The sequence below is a fragment of the Chrysochloris asiatica genome, unplaced genomic scaffold (assembly GCF_000296735.1).
Source record: "Chrysochloris asiatica unplaced genomic scaffold, ChrAsi1.0 scaffold00146, whole genome shotgun sequence".
Classification (NCBI taxonomy): Eukaryota; Metazoa; Chordata; class Mammalia; order Afrosoricida; family Chrysochloridae; genus Chrysochloris; species Chrysochloris asiatica.
In genome coordinates, this window is record NW_006408664.1 from 8666520 (window position 1) to 8690562 (window position 24043).

General features: G+C 36.4%; 1 protein-coding gene across 1 annotated transcript in view; it reads left to right on the forward strand.

Annotated features, from left to right (window-relative positions):
* The window catches only part of ME1 (malic enzyme 1, NADP(+)-dependent, cytosolic), a 215214-nt gene that overhangs the window by 19266 nt on the left and 171905 nt on the right, over positions 1–24043 (forward strand). The window contains exons 2-3 of the mRNA XM_006870656.1: positions 16241–16374; positions 19008–19157. Of these exons, the coding sequence (XP_006870718.1) occupies positions 16241–16374; positions 19008–19157 (284 nt within the window). The remainder of the gene's footprint in view (positions 1–16240; positions 16375–19007; positions 19158–24043) is intronic.

The window sequence follows — 24043 nt, forward strand, 5'->3', positions numbered from 1 at the left end:
TGGACCTGCCAGAGATCTATAGTTGTCAAAGACTAGATTTTGGTATTTTGGCTCAGATCCCTGCATGCACAGTTTGGTGGTGGGCTCAGGAGTTTATAGGCAAATTTGAAAAAGTTCCTGGAAAAATTCCATGATTTTTTTTTAAATGTTTTTCATGATCTTTTAATTCCATGTTGTCATTTTTAAGTGCCACGGAGTTAGTTCTGATTTATAGTGATCCTGTATAGGATTTCTGAGAAGTGGCTGATAGGTTTGAATTGCCAACCTTGTGATTAACATTCCAGTGATTTTTCTTACAATGCCACACCATGGCACCATTAATTCCATGATCAGTGGTTAAAGGGCTCGAAAGCCAACCAAAATGTTAGCAGTTCAAACCCACCAGCCCAAAGGGCAGCTCAAGAATACAAAGTCAAATATTATAATGAAATGTACAAAGACCTGGAGTTAGAAACACAAAAGGGAAGAACTCTCAGTATTTCTTAAGCTGAGGGAACTGAGGGAAAAAAATCTAAGCTTTGACTTGCAGTATTGAATAATGCAAAAAGCATTGAAAGAAGATGAAAGGAATACACAGAGTCACTGTACCAAAAGAAATGGTTGATGTTCAACCATTTCAAGAGATAGCATATGATCAAGAGCTAAAGGTACTGAAGGAAGAAGTGCAGGGTGCACTGAAGGCACTGGCAAAGAACAAGGCCCTTGGAAATGATGAAATACAGATTGAAATATTTCAACAGACTTATGCAGCATTGTAGACACTTGTCTATGCTAAAAATTTTTGGAAAACAGCTACCTGGCCAAATGATTAGAAGAGATCCATATTTGTGCCTATTTCAAAGAGGGGTGATCCAACGGAATGCAGAAATCATTGGACAATAGCATTAATATCACATGCAATTAAATTTTTTGCTAAAAATAATTCAAAAACAGCTGCAACAGTACACTGACAGGGCACTGCTAGAGGTTCAAGCCAGATTCAGATGAAGATGTGAAATGAAGGGTATTATTATTAATATTATTTTTAGCCATTGTCAAGGTTTATTGATGATAAGAGACATAGAGATGGGTATGACTATAAAAAGGTAGCGCTAAGAAAACTTTTGTCATGATGGACTAGTTCTCGATGTTAATTGTAGTCGTGATTACAGGTGTCTACACACACAGTGCACCAATGTCAGTTCCCTGGTTTCGCTGTTGTTGTGGTTAAGTGTTGTCAAGTCTTTACCGACTCATAGCGACCTTGAATAGGCTCTCCAAGGAGCAATTGATGGGTTTGAACCACCACCTTGTATTTCAAATTGACCTTGTGGTACAGTGTTTATCCTATAGCACTACAATATGACTCCCTATTATACTATTATTATATAATATGTAACCAGTGGGAAGAACTGGGGTGAAGGGTACAAGGAATTTTCTGCATTGTCTTGACAGCTTCCTGAAAATCTATACTTATTTCAAAGTAAAATGTTGAAAAACAGAGAAAGCAGGAGGTAAGTTGTTTTGCCATAGTTTGGTTGTAGATTGCTACCCTGATCAAGGCCATTGTAAATGCTGTGACAGTAGTATTTATGCTAGCTGCATAGTATAGCTTTCAATAAATATTATATATTTTTCCAATTTTTTCTCTTTATAACACGACAGTCTCTATTTTTGTATCTTTTTGAAGCATTACAAATACTTGCTTAGAATAAATATCTAAATTTACAATGTCAAATGCATATACAGGTTGTTGTTTTTTTTAAGTTTTTATTGTGAATTGAGTGAGAGTTTACAAGACAGATAATCAGTTTTACATTCATCAAACTATACACCTTATTTCATTACAATGATTATAATCCCCTCCTTGTGCCATCAAATAACAGTATTTCTCTCTATTCACTTTAGTGCTCTCTCTTTTAAAAAACAACAACAACAACAACAACAAAACATTCAGGCATATATAATAATTTAATAATTTACACCACCAAAGGGCACATTTGCAAGTCTGCCTCCTGGCCGCCATATCTTAGTCCCTCGCTTCCCATGAATCCTCAGCTGCTCCATCTCTCCATGTCCCCATTTCTGCCTCCATATCTGGTGTTGCTTCTTCTCTGGATAATGTCTCGCGTTCCGATTGTGAATGAGATATATTATTGTTAACATCAGATGGATCTTGGCTGAAAGGAGAGAATACCAGAAACATGTTACTTGTGCTCTATTGACTATGCAAAGGCTTTCAACTGTGTGTGGGTCATGACAGACTATGGACAACATTGAAGAGAATGAGTATTTAGGAACACTTAATCATGCTCATGAGGAATCTGTACATGGACCAGAAGCAGTCACTTGAACAGAACAAAGGGACACAGAATGGTTTAAAATAAGGAAAGGTGGGCTCCAGGGTCATATTCTTTTACCATATTTATTCAATCTGTATGCTGAGTAAATAATCCGAGTAGCTGGATTATATGAAGAAGAGCATGGCATCAGGATTGGAGGAAGACTCATTAACAACCTGCCATATGCAGATGATACAATGTTGCTTGTTGAAAGTGAAGAGGATTTAAAATACTTACTGATGAAGGTCACAGACCCAAGTCTTCAGTATGGGTTTCAACTCAATGTAAAGAAAACAAAATTCCTCACCACTAGACCAATAATATAACATCATAATAAATGGAGAAAAGACTGATGTTGCCAAAGACCTAATTTTGCTAGGATCTACCTTCAACACTCATGGAAGCAGCAGTCAAGAAACCAAAAGAAGTTTAGGCCCATCTGCTGCGCAAGACCTCTTTAAAGTGTTCAAGAGCTAGTGTTGGTTTGAGGACTAAATAAATTGTGCCTGACCTAACACATGGTAGTTCAGTAGCCTCATATGCATGTGAAAGTTGGACAAATGGATAAGGAAGATTGTCAAAGAATTGATGCATTTGAGTTATGGTGTGGGAGAAGAATATTAAAAGTATCGTGGACTGCCAGAACAAACAGATCTGTGTTGGAAGAAGCATAGCCAGAATGTTCCTAGGAGGCAGGATGTCCAGACTTTGTTGCTCATGCTTTAGAAATATTATCAGGAGGGACCAGCCCCTGGGGAAGGTTGATAAAGTGGAAGGTCATGCTTGATAAAGTGGAAGGTCAGTGAAAAAGAGGGAGACTGCCAATGAGATGGATTGGCACAGGGGCAGCAACAATGGCATCAAGCTTGTGAGGTTGATGCAGGACTGTGCAGTGTTTCATTCTGTTGGGCATAAAGTTGCTATGAGTCTGAACCTGCCTAACAACACCTAACAACAGCAACAATGGTTGTTATCCATTACCGCCACCCTCCATTTTATAGGAATATGTTTTTTATACTCATTTCAACATTTATGAGAAAAGTTTCTATGTACAATGGTTTGTGTCAGATGAGAGTTCTGCATATAATTATAATATTTATATATTCTTTAGAAAGGTGGCACACAACAACAATTATTGCTGTGGAGCACTGATGTGGTGCTGCGGGATAAAGCCCTGGACTACAAGGTTGGTTTGAACTGCAGGGTTGGTGGTTCAAACTCACCAACTGCTCCTCAGAAACCCTATATGGGGTCGCTGTGAGTTGGAACTGACTTGATAGCAATTAACAACAACAACAATTATTGCTATGGACTCCTAGTGTGGCACTGTAGGATCAGCATTCGACTGCAAACCCCAAGGTCGGCCGTTCAAACCCACCAGCTACTCCTTGAAAATGCTATACAGTATATCTCTGAATTGGAACAGACAGGACGACACTTAACAACAACAACTTTATTGTTTTTCATTTAAAACTTAAGCATATAATTACATTTGACAGTGTTTCCTATTTCTTAATGCAAATAATCATGTATTTTGAAAAATGTACTTTAAAAGGGAATTCCTCCTTCCCTTAGTTTTTTATCCACTTGAAGTCCCAGATCAAAGAAGTTCACGTTGTTTCAGTATTTACAGCTATTTCCAGTAGTCTGCTGCCTATTCTAGGAATGCACATACAGTTGCATTTCTCCTACTCACCCCTTTCCATCATGTGCTATAAAACTGTTTGCTTACCCAAGTAATTAACGTGTACCAAGTTCTAGAATCAAAATCATATCACTCCAGCTTAGTGTTTCAGACTCAAGAAAAGCCATTCTTGACTGAAGATTTTAACTTTCCTGTCAGTACCCTAGGTGAAGATTTTCTCTTAGCTTTTCTGCTTTCCTCTCCCCTACATACTCTTTATTATTATCATTACTTAGTGTGGTACCAGGTTTTGAGGCACAGTAAGATAAAGCATCCCCCTGGTTACCATGGGTATTGTATCTTCTTCAAACCTTGGTTCCAGAGCTACCTTCTGAGCCTTGTCCTGAGGGAGAATTGTTGTCTCCTATGCTCCACTCTTCCCGCCATCGAAATCTATTTTTGATAAGGTCACCTGTAGGCTTTATCCTTCAATCTAGGTCAGGTTATAAGTGGGGCTTGACATTAAATAAGTAAAGTGATTTTAGGTTATTATAATTACTATCTAGAATACAAAACTGGATGAAGTAATACTAAAACAACAACAACAACAAAGAAACCACTACTATCAAGTAGATTCTGACTCATTGCAACCCTATGTAGGGTTTCCAAGGCTGTAAATCTTTATAGGAGCAGAAAGTCTCCTCTTTCTCCTGAGGAGTGTCTGGTAGATTTGAACCACTGAACTTCTTGGTTAGCAGATCAATGTGTAACCCACTACACCATCAGAGATCCTTGGATAAAGTGATGTAAGGGGACAGCTTATAGTGTAGTCAAGAGAAGGTCTTTCTGAAGAGAACATTTTATTTGAAACTTGAATGATGACTAAGAACCAGCCATGTCAAAATTTAATGGAAAAAATGATCAAAATTGAGGGGATGGCGTGTTGTTTACTACCTATAATCCATAACTAGTAATACTACTATAAACCTAATTCATTCTTGTATGCATTTTAAAAAATATCTTATTCTACTTTGGCTATTTGAGGTTAAGGGATTTTCTGTTTCAGAGTAGCATTTAGAGTTTAACATCTTGATAGAATTTTAAAAATAAATATTGAAATCCAGAAAAAAATAACTGTATTGATGAATTGGATGTTAATCTGTAATATTTTATTCTCTGAAACATAAAATGTAATTTTCTCAGCATTGATTGAGATTAAGAAAGTATTGCTACCTTTATTAAAGAAAAATACCAAACTGTGAAGTAATTGTTTCTTGTCATATATTCCATCTAAGTGTACATACTTTAAAAGGTGATGTTTCCATCTAACTCATCCTTTAAAGAATTCTGTACTCTTTCAATTTCCACCTTGCTGAAAGGGCAGTTTGGGCCTTCTCGAGGGACTCAACGTGTGTTCCTTTTCATTGCTCTGAGTTTGGGGAACAAAAAGAAGTATGAAGGGGCAAGATCAGGGCTTTAAGATGGATGGGGTAAGATTTCCCAGTGAAATTCTCCTAGGACTTACTTCCCTTAAAGAACAAACAAGTGCATTTCCATGATGGAAAACAATTACTCAGCATATTTTTTTGGCCTTTTTCTCACCAAAACATTTTTCAATTTATTCATAACTTGTTTCTGATAAGCCCCTGTGGTTGTCCTTTGTCCATCGAGAATATCAATCACGATTAACCCTTTGGAGTCCCTCAGAAACAGTCACTATAACTTTCTGCTTTGAATTTAACTGGTGCAGCAGATCCCATTGAGAGCTTTTTTTTTAAGGAACTATCCTAACCAGATTAAGGTAAGTGTAGTACTGAGAGAAATTGTCTGCAATCATTCACTGATTGCAGACATGAATAAATCCATGCTTGTATGAACGGTAACCTTAGTAGTAATATTTTAAAACTTATGCTCATATTTTAAATTATTAATACTTTTTTTTGGTATATGATGCATTTTTCTCTAACCTATGACAAGCTATCAACATTTTAGTTCATTTTATTACAAGTCTGTTCTCTTAGATCTGTAGTTTTAAATCGGTACAATTCCACAATCCCCCTATTATCTCTAAGGGACATTTTGCAATGTCTGGAGAGACCTCTGGTTGTTACAACTGGGGTAGTGGCCAGAGATATTACCAATCATTCTATAATGCACAAACCAGCCACCTACAGTAAAGGATTGTCTTCCTTAATATGGTTAACAATGCCAAGTTTAAGAAATCTTACTTTAGATGAAGACACTTTCAACATTCCCCACAGGCTCTGTCACTTGTACTGACATGTAGATATGTCTTTTAAGCATATAAAGGTTGATTCTGAATTAAAAGCCTAGGAATAGTGGATTAGTTTAACTAACTTTTTTTTTTTTAATGTATGTGTGGAAAGCTTAGTTCTGATTTGGGAGATTTCAAATCATGAGCACTCTGTATGTGTAATATAATTTTAGTTTGAAATTTGAATTGGGTGTGTTAGTTATTCAAAATGCTTTCCTGACTCCATAGGACTGAAAGCTTGTTTTAGGTTCATTTATTTGTTCATCTCTGATGGCGATGGTGGTTATGTGTTGTGGAGTCGGTTCTGACTCATAGCTACCTTCTCTAGGGTTTCCGAGGCTGCAAATCTTTATGGAAGCAGCAAGCCTCATCTTTCTCCTGCAGAGTGGCTGGTAGTTTCAAACTGCTTGCAGTTTGCAGCCCAACTCATAACCCAATATGCTACCAGGGCTCCTTTGTTCATCTGTATGTTTACTTACAATTATTGAGGTCCTGGCCTGTCCTTAGGTGTTGACATATAAATATGAATGCCATAATGTCCTGGAGCACTCAGGCCTCTGGGTAAAACTTGAACTAAAAAGAAATGTTGAAGTATGGGAGGCCCCAGTATAAGAAGCACATGAAACTATTGGGAGTGCATTGAAGGACATCTTCTTAATCTAGAGAGAGGGCAGAAAAGCCTTCTTGAAGGAAATTTTCATTCAGGAATAGGCAAGGGATACAAGAAGGAATAGACATTTACAAATTCATGTGCAATTTAATTAGTAAAGTTAATTGGAATTGCTCCCTTGATTTCTGTATTCTGTAGATTCTTGTGTTGTCTCAAAGAGTTAAGAAAAAAAAATCAAATGAAGGCACAATAGAAGATGATGCTGTAATGCCAATTCTTTTTTTTCATATACATGCATAATCACTATACTTACAAGCATATTTAGAGGATTTGTCTGGTCACACATATAAGATGTTCTGAAATAGTGTTAATGTCCATGTAATAAAATAAACAGCTTTTAAAGCCCCTATGTATGCAAAGCTTTATTTGTTAAATCTGTTACGTAATGTAGTTAAAATCATTCTAAAATTATGAAATAATTTTGATAAAGGATTAAAAAATCAAATTAGAAAAAATATATTTAAAAACTTGAAGTATGAAATATGTCAAGTTTCTAAACAAACATTTAGTAATTCAAGTATGTTCTTTCTTTTCAAGTAGGGAGAAAATTAGCTGATAAATTGATTCTTTTAGAGCCTAATGAAGTTCAGAGTAGTGGAATTTACTCTTTGTTGTACTGTCCGCTTAGTTTTGACATATGCATACTATGGTGTAAACAGCACCACAATCAAGCACTGCTCTATCACATAAAACATTTTTTTTGTGCTGTCCCTTTGTGGGTCAGCCTTTCTACCCGGACCCTGGCAATCACTGGTCTTTTTCTGTCCTAATAATTTAGTCATTTTCTGAATGTCATGTAAATGCAATCATATAGTATGTAATCTTTTGTAGCTTCCTAATTTTACTTTGCATGATGGTTTTTAAAGTCACCTGCTTCATAATCAGTAGTTTTCTTTTTTTTTAACTGTTGAATAATATTTTATTGTATGACTGTACCTCAGTTGGCTTATCCATTCATCAGTAGAAGGACTTTTGCATTAGTTCAAGCATCTTGTGCTTTTAATTTTTACTTCTCTACTTTTTTTGTAGAGTCCTGGTGTGGCATTAAAGAGTAAGCACAGAACTACTAACCACAGGGTTAGTAGTTCAAACCCACCAGTCACTTCTCAGAAACCCTATGTAGGGTTGCCATGAGTTGGAACTGATTCGAGGGCACTTAACAACAACAACTTTTGTTGTGGAGTCCTAGTGTGAAGCTTTAGGATAAGCACTGGACTGCTATCAGTGGTTCAAAGCCACTAGCCTCTCCTTGGGAACCCTATATAGGTTCTCTCTGAGTTGGAAAAGACTTGATGTCACTTAACAACAACAACAGCTTTCTTTGTAATCTTCCTTGCTCAGTTTTCTGCTTTGTCTTCTCCAAAACATACAATAGCAATTGTATAGTTGTTAAGTAATAGTGCACAATTATTTGTTTACTTAAATGAACACTTTTTTATTGCCTACAAAGTATCAAACATTATTCTAGACACAGAAGATACACAGTTGAACAAAACATATACTTTTACTCTTTTATGACCATAGATTCAAATATTTGAATTGAAAAGTTTGTTAGCATAATGAATTATTTTACAAGTATAGATTTCTGATAGAAGATTTTTGTGGTTTAGATAATACTCTCCTTTTTACCATTCAATGTGATTTATTTACTGTCAGTACCCAGGTGAAAAACAAGGCAAACTACTGAAGTTCATTGGAAACATTAAAGATGTTTAGTGTAGAATACAGAAACTATTTGTTCTTTTTATATGGTAATCCTTTCTGATAAACTCAGGACAAAGTTTCTTTCTTTCTTATGTTTGCAAACACAATTTCTAATATAAGTTTCTTGTTATGCCAGGAATTTTGTTTCCACTTCTTGATAGGTTCAGTTTTCTCATGAAGCTGTACATAGATTAATTAGTGGAGTCCAAAAGAATAGCTGGCTTATTTTCTACACTTAGCAGTGAAACAACATACCATTCCATTGTAGGGGGCTCTGGTCAAAAAGGTGTTTTAAGGAGTGGGGAAAGGAGAGAAAGCAGCACAGAACCTTTAGTGTATGAGGTCACTTTTAGGGCATTAGAGTTACAGGTAGTCTGGAAACCTAATCTATGTATAGACATCGAATCTTTTCAGCTACATAAAGGACACTAGAAATCAAATGAAACTTACAGCTTGTGTGTATATTTTAGATGCTTTATCCTTTGTTGGGTAGGCCCGGTAGGATAATGGTAAATAAAAATTCTTTGAAATAGATACATGTTACATTAGCTTTTAATGAGAAGGCTGTATCAGACTAGCATTTCACTGTCAATTTTTAGGCATAATTGATGTATTCATAAATTTGTACAAAACATTTCTTTACAAATATGTCTCTGTTAATATAAATATAATATAAATTGAAGTATAGAACTAGGATTATAAAATTCTTCAAAATTCCACTTACTGTTTCTTTGAATACTTTTTAAAATATATTGAGTGATAGGAGTCACATTGATAAATACCATTGTTTTACAAAACAATGGTTTAAATTAAATAATCTTAGTACTGTATATATTTTAAATTATCCAGAGGTCTTAAGACTTTCAATATATTAATTCAGTTGTGTGTGTTTGTTTGTTCATTAGTTTTTAATTCATAAAAGGTGGTAGTAGAATATGAACCCAATCATAATTTGCCTCGTTTCCAGATTTCAAAGTCCTAGTTTTTTGTTTTTTTTTAAAGGGTTGAATTGGCACCTTACTATGTCTTGGAAAACTTGGTCAGTAGTGTATGGGATTGTATAGCAACTAAATATCAAAGGGTATAAAAGATTTCCAGATGGCATTATCATTTACATGGAATGAGGTTTCAGAAACCTATTAGATTTAAGAATTGGTTTCAGACCAGACTTTGGAAAGTATATGTAAAAAAGCTAATAGCAGTAAATGATTGTTAAGTGCCTTTATTAAGTAAGCAAAGGAACATATACTAGTGCTTCTCAAACAAGCCTTATTCTCAGTGTATTGATATATTTTGATTATTATTTTTTGACAGATTTTCAAAGCATAACATTCAGAAGTTTACTGTTTCTTCATATATAACCGTGTATTTATGAAACTTCAATTTTAGCTCAGCTTTTTCCCTTTCTTCATTTTTGTTAGAAAAGGCTATTGAACTTTATTCTCCTTTTCAAATATATTACTATATGCTATGGATTTAATTATGTCCCCCAAAATATGTGTAGTAAATCCTAACCTTTATGCCTGTGGTTATAATTCTATTTGGGAGCAGGTTTTCTTTGTTATGTTAATGAGATCAGATTAGGGTAGGGTGTATCTTTTGAGATATAAAAGAGATTAAACACAAAGTCGCAAGAAGAGATGGAGGAAGAGAGATGTCAAGCCACATGAAGATTGCGCAGGAAAAGTAGTTAAGAAACAAGCACCTTTCTCCCTAGCCCACAGAGAAAGAAAGTCTTCTGAATGCTAAATTCTAGCCTCCTAAACTTAGAAAATAAATTTCTGTTAGTTAAAGCTACCTACTTGTGGTATTTCATTGCAGAAGCACTAGATAGCTAGAACATTGTGTATAATTGTATTGCATTCTAAGGACCTATTTTATGTTATTTTATTTTAAATAATCAGTCTTCACTTTGGCAACTATTTCTTCCATTTTATGTACTATATTTTCATATAAATATCAATTTCTGGTTGCATAATATTTAAGTTTTTAAAGTAATTTTACCGGAATAAATATGCTAATCATTTCCCTGAGCAGCAATTTTATTGGTTTTTAAGATTTTAATGTCTCTAAAATTGAATATTTAACATTATTTTCTATTTAGTTTATCCAACAAATTATTGAGTACTAATTTATGTCAGAAAGGAGCCCTGGTGGTTACATGTTGGACTTCTAACCATAAGGTCAACAGTTCAAATCCACAAGCCACTCAATAGGGTTAAGATGCTCCCATAACAAATGCACAGCCTTGGAAACCATGTAAGTTGGAACCAACTTGACACCATACAGCAGCAGCAACAATTATGTCATAATTAAGCACCAGGGATAAAGCTGTGAAGGAAACACAAAATTCCATGGTTTCTTGGGACATGTTCTGTGTTCTGGTGTGAGAATAAAGCATGTCTTAGTGTGGGACCATAAACCACAAATTGAAAGATAAATGGCAGGTTGAGGGAACTCCACAAGTGGCCCCGATGCATTGATCCCATATTCTCATGTTATCTATTAGAATGTGATTGGATCAGGCACAATTGAACACGCTGTGGGTTATGCTTATCGAAAGAGACCAACTTGCTGCTGTCTACACATACTAGAACTTCAAAGACTGCCCCAACTTAGCATGTAACAGTGGAGGCATTTGCAGTCATGAGAGGGAACTCAATAGTAGAGAAAAACATCTTGCAGCTCAATGCTAGATGCTATGTTGAGAGCATGTGGAGATTGGGGTTATTCACAGCTCCTCACACTGGAGATTTTAGAGCCATTGGTATCAATTAGCTATTGCTAACTGGAGGTTCCACTAGGGATTATTCCATGGACAAATCTATATGTCATTGTGCCTTCCTGTCCTAGGAGACTAACTAAACATAAGTCTTTCCATTAGTGCCCTCCTGAGTTAAACATTACTTTAAAAAATGAGAAGAAAGAGTATTGTTCTCCTGTTGACCTCCTCCCTCACCTAAGACTGTACATTTTCTGGAGGCAGACTGTCACATCTTTCAACCATGGAGTGGCTGGTGGATTCAAACTGCTGACCTTCTGTTTTACCATCCATGTGCTTTAACCACTGTACCACTATGGCTCCTGCTGTAAGAATAGGATTCTTACAATGTAGTGTGTGAATTGGAAAAGCTTCACAGAGTGATCATTTGAGGTGAGGCTTGGAGGGCAGAAAAGCAGAGAAAAAAGATATGCTTGACCTTGGTGTTATGGAGGAATAAAAGGCTATGAACATAGCAATTGGTTAAGAATTATTGTGTGGCATTGCTGTTGTTAAGTGTTGTCGAGTTGGTTCCAACTCATAGCAACCCTATATCGTGTTTCCAAAGAGTGACTGGTGAGTTTGAACTGCTGGCATTGCAGTTCAAACGACTTTGCGGAATATGTAAAATTAGCAAGAGACAAAACAGGAGAAAAATTTCAAACAGGTATCTCAAGACTGTGTGTAAGACATTGTTGTTGTTTGTTGTTATGTGCCGTGGAGTTGATTCTGACTCATAGCAACCCTGTACAGGTTTCCAAGGCTATAAATCTTTATGGGAGCAGAAAGGCTCATCTTTCTCCCGCAGAACAGCTGGTAGTTTCGAACTGCTGACCTTGCGGATCGCAACCCAATTCATAACCACTGAGCTACCAGACATTGTTGATGTTAGGTGCCATCGAGTTGATACTGACTCATAGCGACCCTATGCACAGCAGAAGGAAACACTCCCGATCTTGGGCCAACCTCACTACTCTTGCCACGCTTGAGTCCATAGAGGCTGCCACTTGGCGAATCCATCTCATTGGTGGTCTTCCTCTTCTTCTGTGACCCTCCACCTTACCAAACATAATATCCTTCTCCAGCAACTGGTCCCTCCTGACAATATGTCTGAAGTGTGAGAGACGAAGTTTGGCCGTCCTGGCCTCCAAGGAGCACTCTGGCTGCACTTCTTCCACAACAGATCTATTGGTTCTTTTGGCAGCCCATGGCACTTTCAATATTCTCCTCCAACACCATAACTCAAAAAGCATCAGTTTGTCTATAGTCTTCCTTACTCACTGTCCAACTTTCACATGCATGTGAGGTTATTGAAAATACCATGGCTTGGGTCAGGCACACTTTAGTCCTCAAGCTGACATCTTTGCTCTTCAACACTTAAAAAAGGTCTTGTGCAGCAGATTTGCCTAATGCAATACATCGTTTGATTTCTTGATTGCTGCTTCCATGAGTGTTGTTAGTTGATCCAAGAAGAATGAAGTCCTTGACAACTTCAGTCTTTTCTCCACTGATAAGAATGTTGTTTACTGGTCCAGTGGTGAGGATTTTTGTTTTCTTTACATTGAGATGTAATCCATACTGATGTAATCCATCAGTAAATGTTTTAAGTCCTCTTCACTTTCAACAAGCAAGGTTGTATCATCTCAGGTTGCTAATGAATCGTCCTCCAATTCTGATGCCACATTTTTGTTCATATAAGCCAGCTTCTTGGATGATTTGCTCAGCATACAGGTTGATTAAGTATGGTGAAAGAATACAACTCGTTCTCACACTTTTCTTAATTTTAATGGTGATTATATGTTTATTGGTGTGTCCTCAAATAGTTTCCTTCCATCAGCTATCTAATTTTATCCAAATGATATCTGAGTGACATAACTTTGAAAATATTTGTCAGTTTGTTGTTCTGTGCTGACTTGCATGTTGCTGTGATGCTGGAAGCTATGCTACCATTAGTTTGAATATCAGCAGGGTACAAACATGGTGGACAGATTAAAGCTGAACTTCCACAGTAAGATAGACTAGGAAGCAGAAGTGGACTATTTCTGAATGTATAGCTACATGAGACAGTATGAATAGCAGTAGAACACTGTCAGATAGCACCAGAATATTGAATACTGAAACATGATTAAGTACACCAGAATATTGTCTAATATAGTGCCAGAAGATAAGCCCCCCAGATTGGAAGGCACTCAAAATATGACTGGGGAAGGGCTGCCTCCTTAAAGTAGAGTTGACCGTAATGACGCAAATGTGGTAAAGTTTTTGTGACCTTGATTTTCTGATGGTGCACAACTGAAGTTGAGGAGAAACAGCTGTAGATAACCATTAATAATCAGAACATGGAATGTATGAAGTATGAGTCCAGAAAAATTGGAATTTGCCAAAAATGAAATGGAATACATAATACTAGACATTAGTGAACTATAATGGACTGGTATTGCCCATTTTGAATCTGGCAACCACATGGTTTACTATGCCGGGAATGACACATTGAAGAGAAATGGTGTCACATTCATCTTCAAAAAGAACATTTCAAGATCTGTCTTGAAGTATAATGCTGTCTATGATAGGATAATATTCACACTCTTGGAAGGAAGACCAATTAATACCACTATTATTCAAATTTATGCACCAACCAATAAAGTCAATGGTGATGAAATTGAAAATTTCTACCAAATTCTTCAGTCTAAAATTGATCAAACATGCAATCATTATATGGATAATTATCAGTGAATGAAATACAAAGATTGGGAACAAAGAGGAAGGTAAGTAGTTGGAAAATATGCCCTTGGTGATAGAAACACAAGCATACAATAGAATTACTTATTTATTGAAAATACCTTTTTAAAACAACATAAAAGATGACTATACACATGGACCTCACTGGGTGGCATACACAGAAATCAAATTGACTACATCTGTGGAAAAAGATGGTTGAAAAGTTCCCTATCTTCAGTCAAAACAAGACCAAGAGAAGACTGTGGAACAGGCCATCAAATGTTCATATGCAAGTTCAGGCTGAAACTGAAGAAAATGAAAACAAGTCCACGAGAGCCTAAATTTGACCTTGAACATATCCTACCTGAATTTAGATATCATCTCAAGAACAGATTTGATGTTTTAGATATTAATGACCAAAGACAGAAGAGTTGTGGGATGACATTAAGAACATCATACAGGAAGAAAGCAAAAGGTGATTAAGAAGACAGGAAAGAAAGAAAAGACCAGATTGAACATCAGAAGAGATTCTGAAACTTGCTCTCCAGTATAGAAATGCTAAAGCCTATGGAAGACATGAGGAGGTAAAAGAGCTAAATGGAAAATTTCAAAGGGCAGATTGAGAAGATAAAGTCAAGTATTATAATGAAACGTGCAAGGAGCTGGAGTTAGAAAATCAAAAAGGAAGAACACACTCAGCATTTCTCAAGCTTTGACTGTGTGGATCATGACAGATTATGGACAACATTGCAAAGAATGAATATTCCAGAACACTTAATTCTGCTATTGAGTAATCTGTATATAGACCAAGAGGCTATCATTTGAACAGAACAAAGGGACATCTAATGGTTTAAAATTAGCAAAGGTGTGCCACAGAGTTTTATTCTTTCACCATATTTCTTCAATCTGTATACTGAGCAAATCATCTGAGAAGCTGGATTATATGAAAAAGGACATGGCATCAGGATTGAAGGAAGATTCCTTAACTTCCTGCAATCTGCACATAATACAACCTTGCTTTCTGAAAGCAAAGAGGATTTAACATTCTTACTGATGAAAATCAAAGACCACAGTCTTCATTATGGTTGCACCTCAATGTAAAGAAAACAAAAATCCTCACCACTGGACCAAAAACAGCATTCATATAAATGGAGACTAAGACTGAAGTTGTTTTGTCAAAGACTTCATTTTACTTGAATCCACTAATCAACACTCATAGAAGTAGCAGTCAGGAAATCAAATGACATATTGCTTTAGGCAAATCTGTACAAGACCACTTTTAAGTGTTCAAGAGCAAAGATAGCAGTTTGAGGACAAAAGTGTGCCTGACCCCAGCCATGGTATTTTCAATATCTTCATATGCATGTGAAAGTTGGACAATAAATGAAGAAGAGTGACAAAGAATCAATGCATTTGAGTTTCAGTATTGGAGAAAACTATTCGAAGTACCATGGATTGCTAGAAGAAGAAACAAATCTGTGTTGGAAGAATTATAGCCAGAATGTTCCTTAGAAGCCAGGATGGTGAGACTACATCTTTTATACTTCAGACATATTATCATGAAGGACCTGTCCCTGGAGAAAGACATTATACTAGGTAAAGTGGAGCATCAGTGAAAAAAGAGGAAGATCCCTAATGAGGTGGATTAGCACAGTGGCAGCAGCAATGGACTCAAGCTTAACAATGATTATATGAGGTTGGCACAGGACCAGGCAGTACTTTGTTCCTTTGTGAATAAGGTTGTTATGAGTCAGAACCGACTGGATGGTACCTAACAACACAGCAACAACAGTTTTTAAAGATTAGGAAACTAAATTATGGAGAGATTACATTATTTACTCAGTTTATGTGGCATGTTAATAGTGATACCAGATGTACTTACTTGTAATTCCATGTCTTGTTAAGTACCGTGGGGTCGGTTCCAACTCATGCACAGGGTTTCCGAGGCTGTAAATCTTTATGGGAGCAGAACGCCTCATCTTTCTCCTTCTGAACAGCTGGTAGTTTCGAACTGCTGACCTTGCGGTTTGCAGCCCGACTCGGTTCGCAGCCCGACTCATAACCACTACGCTACCAGAGCTCCACATCTTAGTTTGATTTTATTTGTGTATATATATGGTTTTTCTCTTCTCCCCTCCTAAAATCCATGTCTTTATTTTCAACATAGGACTTAGCTTTTACCCTGGAAGAGAGACAGCAATTGAACATTCATGGATTGTTGCCCCCTTGCTTCATCAGTCAGGATCTCCAGGTCCTTCGTGTGATTAAAAACTGTGAGCGTCTGAACTCTGACTTTGACAGGTAACATATTCCTAAGAATGATTTCTACATTTCTCTTAAACAGTTGTGTAGTTTTTTTGGATGAGAATGCTAAAATATTATATTTAATGATTTGAAAAGACTAGTCAACTTTGAGAAGAATTAACCTGTAAATACAATGATGTAAAATATTATTCTCTCTAGGAGCATTTGAATGAAACAAACTTTTTTTTTTTCTGTGTCTTCAGAAAGACTGCTTATTTCTTGTGACAGAATTCTTAATATAAAGGTAAATGATTAAAAAATTTCATCCTAGATCAAGAAAAACAGGTTTAAATTGTTTGTACTTAGGTTTTCAAAACATTGTAGGTGAAAGTACACTTTTTCAAAATCCTACCTAGTTTGGTTACTTTGTTTAGAATAAAGTTTCCATGTTTTTTAAAGAATGAAGGTAAAATTTTCCCTATGTTTTAGTAAGAATCAATTCTATTCAATTCAATTTCAAATCAATCTGTATATTTTCTTCCTCTTTGGTTCTGACACCAGCTACACATACAGCACTTCTTCCTTTAACCCTAAGGAGCTCTGGTAGCACACTGGTTATGAATCAGGCTGCAGTTCGCAAGGTCAACGGTTGGAAACTACCAGCTGTTCCGTAGGAGAAAGCTGAGGCTTTCTGCTCCTGTAAAGATTTACAGCCTCGGAAACCCTGTACAGCGTCGCTATGAGTCGGAACCGACTCCACGGCACATAACTACCACCTGAAGATAAGTCATAGCTCACAAGTTAAAGGGCTCAGTCCTCTAGACTGCAGATGGCAACTCCAAGGTTTGAAATTCCTAGGGCTGCTTCCACTCTGACCTGCTTGCTACAAATTCTGGTCTACTCCCCCAGAACATCAGCTGTAACCTAGGGAGTTCCCAACCTGGCATTTCAGACCTGGATCCTTTTATTGTTTTCATTAAATGTCATCAAGTTGGTGCCAACTCATAGTGACCTTTTATAGGGGTTCTGAGGAGCTGCTGGTGGGTTTGAAATGCCGACCTTGTGCTTATCCTAGGGTTCAGTAATTTGCTAGAAGGATTCCTAGAAGTAGGCCTTTGAACCTGCTCGTTCCAGTTTGACCTCTTGCTGAGAAGTTGCATTTCCACCCCAGATATACTAAGTCACAATATATATTTTACAAGATCACTAGACTGGGGCTGTCTAAGAATCACCTGGGGACCTTGTTAAAATATAGATTGTGATTCAGTATTACCTGGGGTGAAAATGCAAATTCTCAACAGGGTCAAACTGGAATGAACTGGTTGGAAGTCCTGCACAGAACTCATGAACTTTGATAGATGACTAAAAAATCAGAATCGGCCAAAAAAAAAAAAAAAGGCACATAGGGCAAAAGTGTCCAATGCTAAGCTTCCCTGCCCCAAAGAGGGCATGTCACCTTCCTAAGAGCATTACATTTTACAGAAAGGGCTACCAGTCCTTGAGGAAACATACCTAGATTGTAAAACTGGTAATTATAAGGCTTCTGAAGTAAATGCTGTAAGGGTTTTTTGCATCAGGGAAAAATCATATACATGGGTTATTTTTTTGTTGTTTTTGATTGGTATTTACTCTTAAATCATGTAGCATCACAAGTTTAAAGTTGAAGTATTTCTCTTCATTTAATTAACAAAACTGTAACTTTGTTTATATTAACCGTCTTGGAGTCAGTTCCAACTCATCTGAATAGGCTTTAAGCCAGGGGTGGAGAATGTCTTGCCAATGGGCTGTATGTTGTTGATGTTGTTAAGTGCTGTCGAGTCAGTTCCGACCCATAACGACTCTGAACAGGGTTTCCGAGGCTGTAAATCTGTAAATCTTTATGGGAACAGAAAACCTCATCTTTCTCCTGCGGAGCAGCTGGTAGTTTTGAACTGCTGATCTTGCGGTTCGCAGCCTGATTCGTAACCACTACATGTATAAGGCTGTTGAAATCGTTTGGTTTTGTCCTGCCGAGGCAACTGCAGTTCCAGCTGTTTAATATGTTGTTATTGTTAATTGTCATGGAGTTGATTCCGACTCAGCGACCCTATGTAAGGTTTCTGAGAAACAACTGGTGAGTCTGAACTGCCGACCTTGCAGGTCAAACAGACCTTAAAGTTGAGTGCTTATCCTATGGCACCACACCAGGACTCCAGCTGTCACATTAGGGGTGAGTTAATAAAAATGTTTGACCAAATATAATAGGCTAATTCTCAAGTTAATAATTTTTATGGTCCACGAATGATGTTATAAATTTTGGTAGAAAAAGGGTTTCTCATCCCAGTTTCAAACCTTTGTGGGAGCAGAAAGCCTCATCTTTCTCTCTCAGAGCAACAGATGGGCTCCAACTGAGGACTTTATAGTTCACAGTCCAGTGCTTACTGTATTTTCATTGTCTTTTATTATGAAAATGGGATAATCTTTTCAAGTATTAAAAAATTACTAAAAGATATAATCCTTCAATCTTTGAGGTATTTAAGAATATTAAAGTTGTGTGTGTTTTTTATAATCAGATGTTTTCTATGAAGTCTAAAAAATACACTCTATATTATTATATTATTATTATAAATATTATACCAATAATTAGATTTTTAAGTAACTATTTCATGAGTTTGTTGGAAGATATATCTAATTGTTTCCAATTTCCACAGGTATCTTCTCTTGATGGACCTTCAAGATAGAAATGAAAAGCTCTTTTATAGAGTGCTAATGTCTGACATTGAGAAATTCATGCCAATTGTTTATACTCCAACTGTGGGTCTGGCTTGTCAACAATATAGTTTAGCATTTCGAAAACCAAGGTATGTAAAATTTAATTTTAAATAAAATTTATTTAATTTTTTTTTCAGTAAGATTTTTGCAATGACTTAAAAAATTGCCAAATTAAATTCAAGTTTGGAAAAAATCATAGTAAAACTTCATTACAGGAATCATATATACCACTAAGAAAGAGTATTTTCCCTCCAGGTTTAAGATCATAGAAACTCATTTATTTCAAACAGTTTGCGTGTATATCGAACTTGTTATTTACTTGGAAAGTAATTGAACATGCTTTGTTTGTTGGTGATTTTATCATTTTATGCACACATATAAAAAGTAAAACATTTCAATTTTTACTGAAAATGGGGAGTGTACTATTTTCTAGGACTTCTGGTGTGGTGCTGTAGGCTCAGCACTGGACTGTGAACCACATGATCAGCAGTTCAAACTCACCAGGTGTTCCTCAGAAACCCTATATATGGTCGCTGTTAGTTTATCGTGTATGTTGTTGTTGTTTAGTGCTGTTGAGTAGATTCCGACCCATAGCAACCCTATATAGGGTTTCCAAGAAGCAGCTGGTGAGCTTGAACCACTGACCTTGCAGTTCAAACAACTTTGCAGTCTGATGCATTAGCCCACAATGCCACACGAAACCCTTTATAGTGTCTCTATGAGTCGAAACTCACTCATCAGCACTTAACAACAACAACACTATTTTGTAAATTCAGAGTTGTTATTTAATTATCTTGAAGTAGTTCATTTTTAAATCTTCTTAAGTGAAGTTCTTCTTGTTGTTAAGTGCTGTCAAGTCAGTTCCAACCCACAGAGACCCTATAAAGGGTTTCCGAGGAGTGGCTGTTCAAACTGACCTTGTGGTTGAGTGTTTATCCTACATCGCCATACTAGGACTCCTAAGTGAAATTGGTTGTTGTTGTTAAGTGCTGCTGAGTCGATTCTGACTCATAGCTTCACAGTGCATAGTTTCCGAGGAGCGACTGGTGCTTTTGAACTGCTGATCTTGCAGTCCAGCGCATTATTCTACAGTGCCACACCAGTACTCCTCCTAAGTGAAGCTGTTATCATTGCTAAGCACTGTGGAGTCAGTACACAGAGAGAGACCCTGTAGAGGGTTTCCAAGAAGCAACTGGTGGGTTTGACCTGCTGACGTTGTGATTCAAACAGACCTGTGGTCTTTGCATAGAAAATAGAATGTTTTTCTAAATCCATAGCTCTATTTTACTCATTTTAGTTTTAAATACTTTTTGAAACAGAATGATTAAAACAAATAAATGATAGTACTGTGAACAATGGCAGTGACAAAAACAAAACTTAAATATGTGGATGCTGCTTATAGCTCTGAATTTACAAACAAAATTAGCTTTATATCACAAATATAAATGCCTAGTGGGAATATTGTTCTTTAAAAGGAATATTTCACAGGTTATATATAAAAGGTTAAAAATGTAGATTTCACTTAGATGTAATTGATGTTGTTAAGAGCCATGGAGTCGGTTCCAACTCATAGCGACCCTGTACAGGGTTTCCGAGGCTGTAAATCTTTACAGGAGCAGAAAGCCTCATCTTTCTCCTGCGGAACAGCTGGTAGTTTCAAACTGCTGACCTTGAGGTTCGCAGCCCAATTCGTAAGCACTATACTACCAGAGCTCCTAGATGTATTGATAGAGTGGTAATTATTTACCACACTAGTGCTACATCACCCATTGTATAAGGAAAATAATTAGAGAAATATCTGCAACAGTCTGCTAAAGAACATTAACATTACATATCTGTGGTGCATGTATATAATGGCTATATTAACAATGGGTACATAGTTTTTATTTTTAATAGAAGAATAAGAGTTGGAATTTAGCTGGTAATTGTATTGTGAAGAATAATTCTTTTATTATATAAAATATATATGCCCTAGAGTCAATTCTGATTCATAGTGACCCTAAAAGAGAGAGTAGAACTGCTGTTAGGTTTTCCGAGGCTATAAATCTTTACAGGAATAGACAGCATCATCTTTCTCTCATAATATAAGAATATTATTGTTTAATTACATAAATAATACATACTCATTTTTGAAAACTAGGTAAATATGAATATGCAGAAGGAAGAAATGTTTTTAAAATATGTAATCCCATCCCATTGGAATCTTGTGCTGCTATAGGATCAGCACTGGACTGCTAACCACAAGGTTGGTGGTTCAAACCCACCAGCCACTCCTATACAGGGTCGCTATGAGTTAGAACTGACTTGAAGGCACAGCAGCAGCAATCCAGTCATACCAAAACAGTTGATATATATAAATATGAGTGCATACTCTTTTCTTATGGAAGAGGAAATTATATATAAAATGAGTTTTTACTTTACTATTTTTGTAAATACCTTGTTATAAACATCTGCCCATGTATATAAAATACATTCTTACATAAAGGGAAAAAAAATTAATTAAAACATGCATTTTATAAACATGGCTCTTAAAATATAATTTAAGCATGTTTATTGAAATTCTAAGATTTCTTAGTGATATTGAGAAATGTAGAAGCTTGGCTGGAACAAAATATTTGGCTTCAAATTGTCATCTCAATAGCAAATCTATTTTTTGAGCACCTGCCATACTCAGATGGAGTCTTGGTGTGGTGCTGTGGGGTAAAGCACTGGACCACAAGGTTAGTTTGAACCACAAGGCTGGTGGTTCAAGCTCATCAGTCGCTCCTCAGAAACCCTATACAGGGTCGTTATGAATTGAAACTGACTCAACGGCACTTAACAACAACAAGAACTCTAGGAGATAGGAGCCCTGGTGGTGTAGTGGGCTGGTAACCACAAGGTCTGCTTTTCAAATCTTTCCGTCCTTCTCAGGGAGACACATGAAGAGATTTGCAGTCTTTGAGACTATGGAGCAGTTCACCTCTGCCCTATCGGGTCACTCTCAGTCACAATTGAATCCACAGCAGTGGTATGATGCTCAAACAGGAGACGCTTTTATGGAGTCCTGGTGTGGTGCTATAGGATAAGCACTGGACTTCTAACTACAAGGTTGGTTGTTCAAACCTGCCAGCCACTCCTCAGAAACCCCATACAGGCTGCTATGAGTTAGAACCGACTCAAGGGCACTTAACAACAACACATAAACATATAACAAACATATAAAGGTTTGGGATCCATTTGTGTACATATAATCTAAGTTGGACTTATGAGTTGGACATGGAAATAAAAAGTAAGCAAATTGTCCAGAGTATGTGAATGTAGTAAGTGGTGTGGAGAAAGACTAGAGCAGGAATGTGGGATCAAGAGAACCAGTTGCTTTGAAGAAGATGATAGTGAAGAAGGAAGCATACAGATTTCTACCCCTATGTTTTATACTGGTGTCCTGGTGTGGTGCTGTAGGATAAACTCTGGACTGCTAACTTCATAGTCAACTGTTCAAACCCACCAGCCATTCTTCAGAAACCCTATACTGGGTTGCTATGACTCAATGGCACATAACAACAGCAGCAATATTTTATACTGCATTTTCTAAGAAGCATCTCCTTTTCCTTTGAGTTCTTATTAACTACATATTACTTTACCATGCATGAATGAATTGGCAATGAATTGTATTCCTTCTTTTCATACTTCGAATGATCTTTCAAAATATTCTTTATCTGTTCTGTTGGGATTTTATTTTTAGTCATGTAGTCCCAACTAGATTGTAAGCATTTAGAGAGAAATGATTATATTTTATAAATTGTTTTTATGTGTTTCAGGCTGTTTAGTGTTAATACCTAGTTATGCTCCATTAAGAGCCCTGGTAGCACTATAGGATACGTAACAGACTGCTAACCACCAGGTTGACAGTTTAAACCCACCAGTCACTCCCACAGGAGAAAGATGAGACTTTCTGTTCCTGTAATGACTTACAACCTTGGAAACCCTAAACCAGGTCACTGTTCGACTTAGTGGTATTGAGTTTGAGTTGAGTGCATTACATTACATTAATATGTATTGTTTGCTAACTCATGGAAATGTTGTTATTGTTAAGTGCTGTGGAGTCGGTTCCAACCCACAGCAACCCTGTATAGGGTTTCCAAGGAGCAGTTGGTGAGCTTGAACCACTGACCTTGTGGTTCAGACCAACCTGCAGAACCATGCCAGGACTCCTGGAAATAGAACCTTATTATTATTTTATTCTTTACTCAAGTATTAATGTTCTGTATTTTCCTGCTAGTTAAGCATATTATATCAACAAATTCTCATAATAATAGATATGAAAGAAATTGGACTCGCTCTGAGGAATCAGGCTGTGAGAAACCACATTTTCATGAAATATAGACAATATAACTTTCAATTCCTTTAAACTACTCACCTTTTTATAGTGCATCACTGATTTGATTTTGGCAAACACCCAAACCACTTTGGGATCTTTAAGTATTTAGGAGCCTTTTGAGAACCTAAATAGCTTTGCTTTACTTTGTAATTAAATTTTTTTTTAACTGAATCATAGTTTTCTACATCTCTAGAAATTCTCTAAATTGTTTGTGTTGATAGAGCAGCTAATCTAATGATGCTTTTAGAAAAGTGATCATTTAATGTTAGATATTAATAAATTTGTCTTCACCATTTATATCTAATAGTAAGCCTTTAATTTTTATTTGTACTCAGTCCAAAATAGGCTATTTTATTTCTCTTTTCTCTTAAAATAGGCTTAGTATTGGTGTCAGACTCATTTTAAGATATAAGAAAATAACTCCATAGTAGAATACTTTTTCAAAGATAGGAGACAAATTAGATGGAATGTCTGTATTAGTCTGGGTCTTCTCGTTGTTACCCTAAGTGATATTTTTCAGTTAGAGATAATGTTTGCAAAAAGTTGTGTTTCACTTATTATAGAGATGTAGATGATGATGATTTCTTAGACTATTAATTTATTAGAATTACCTAG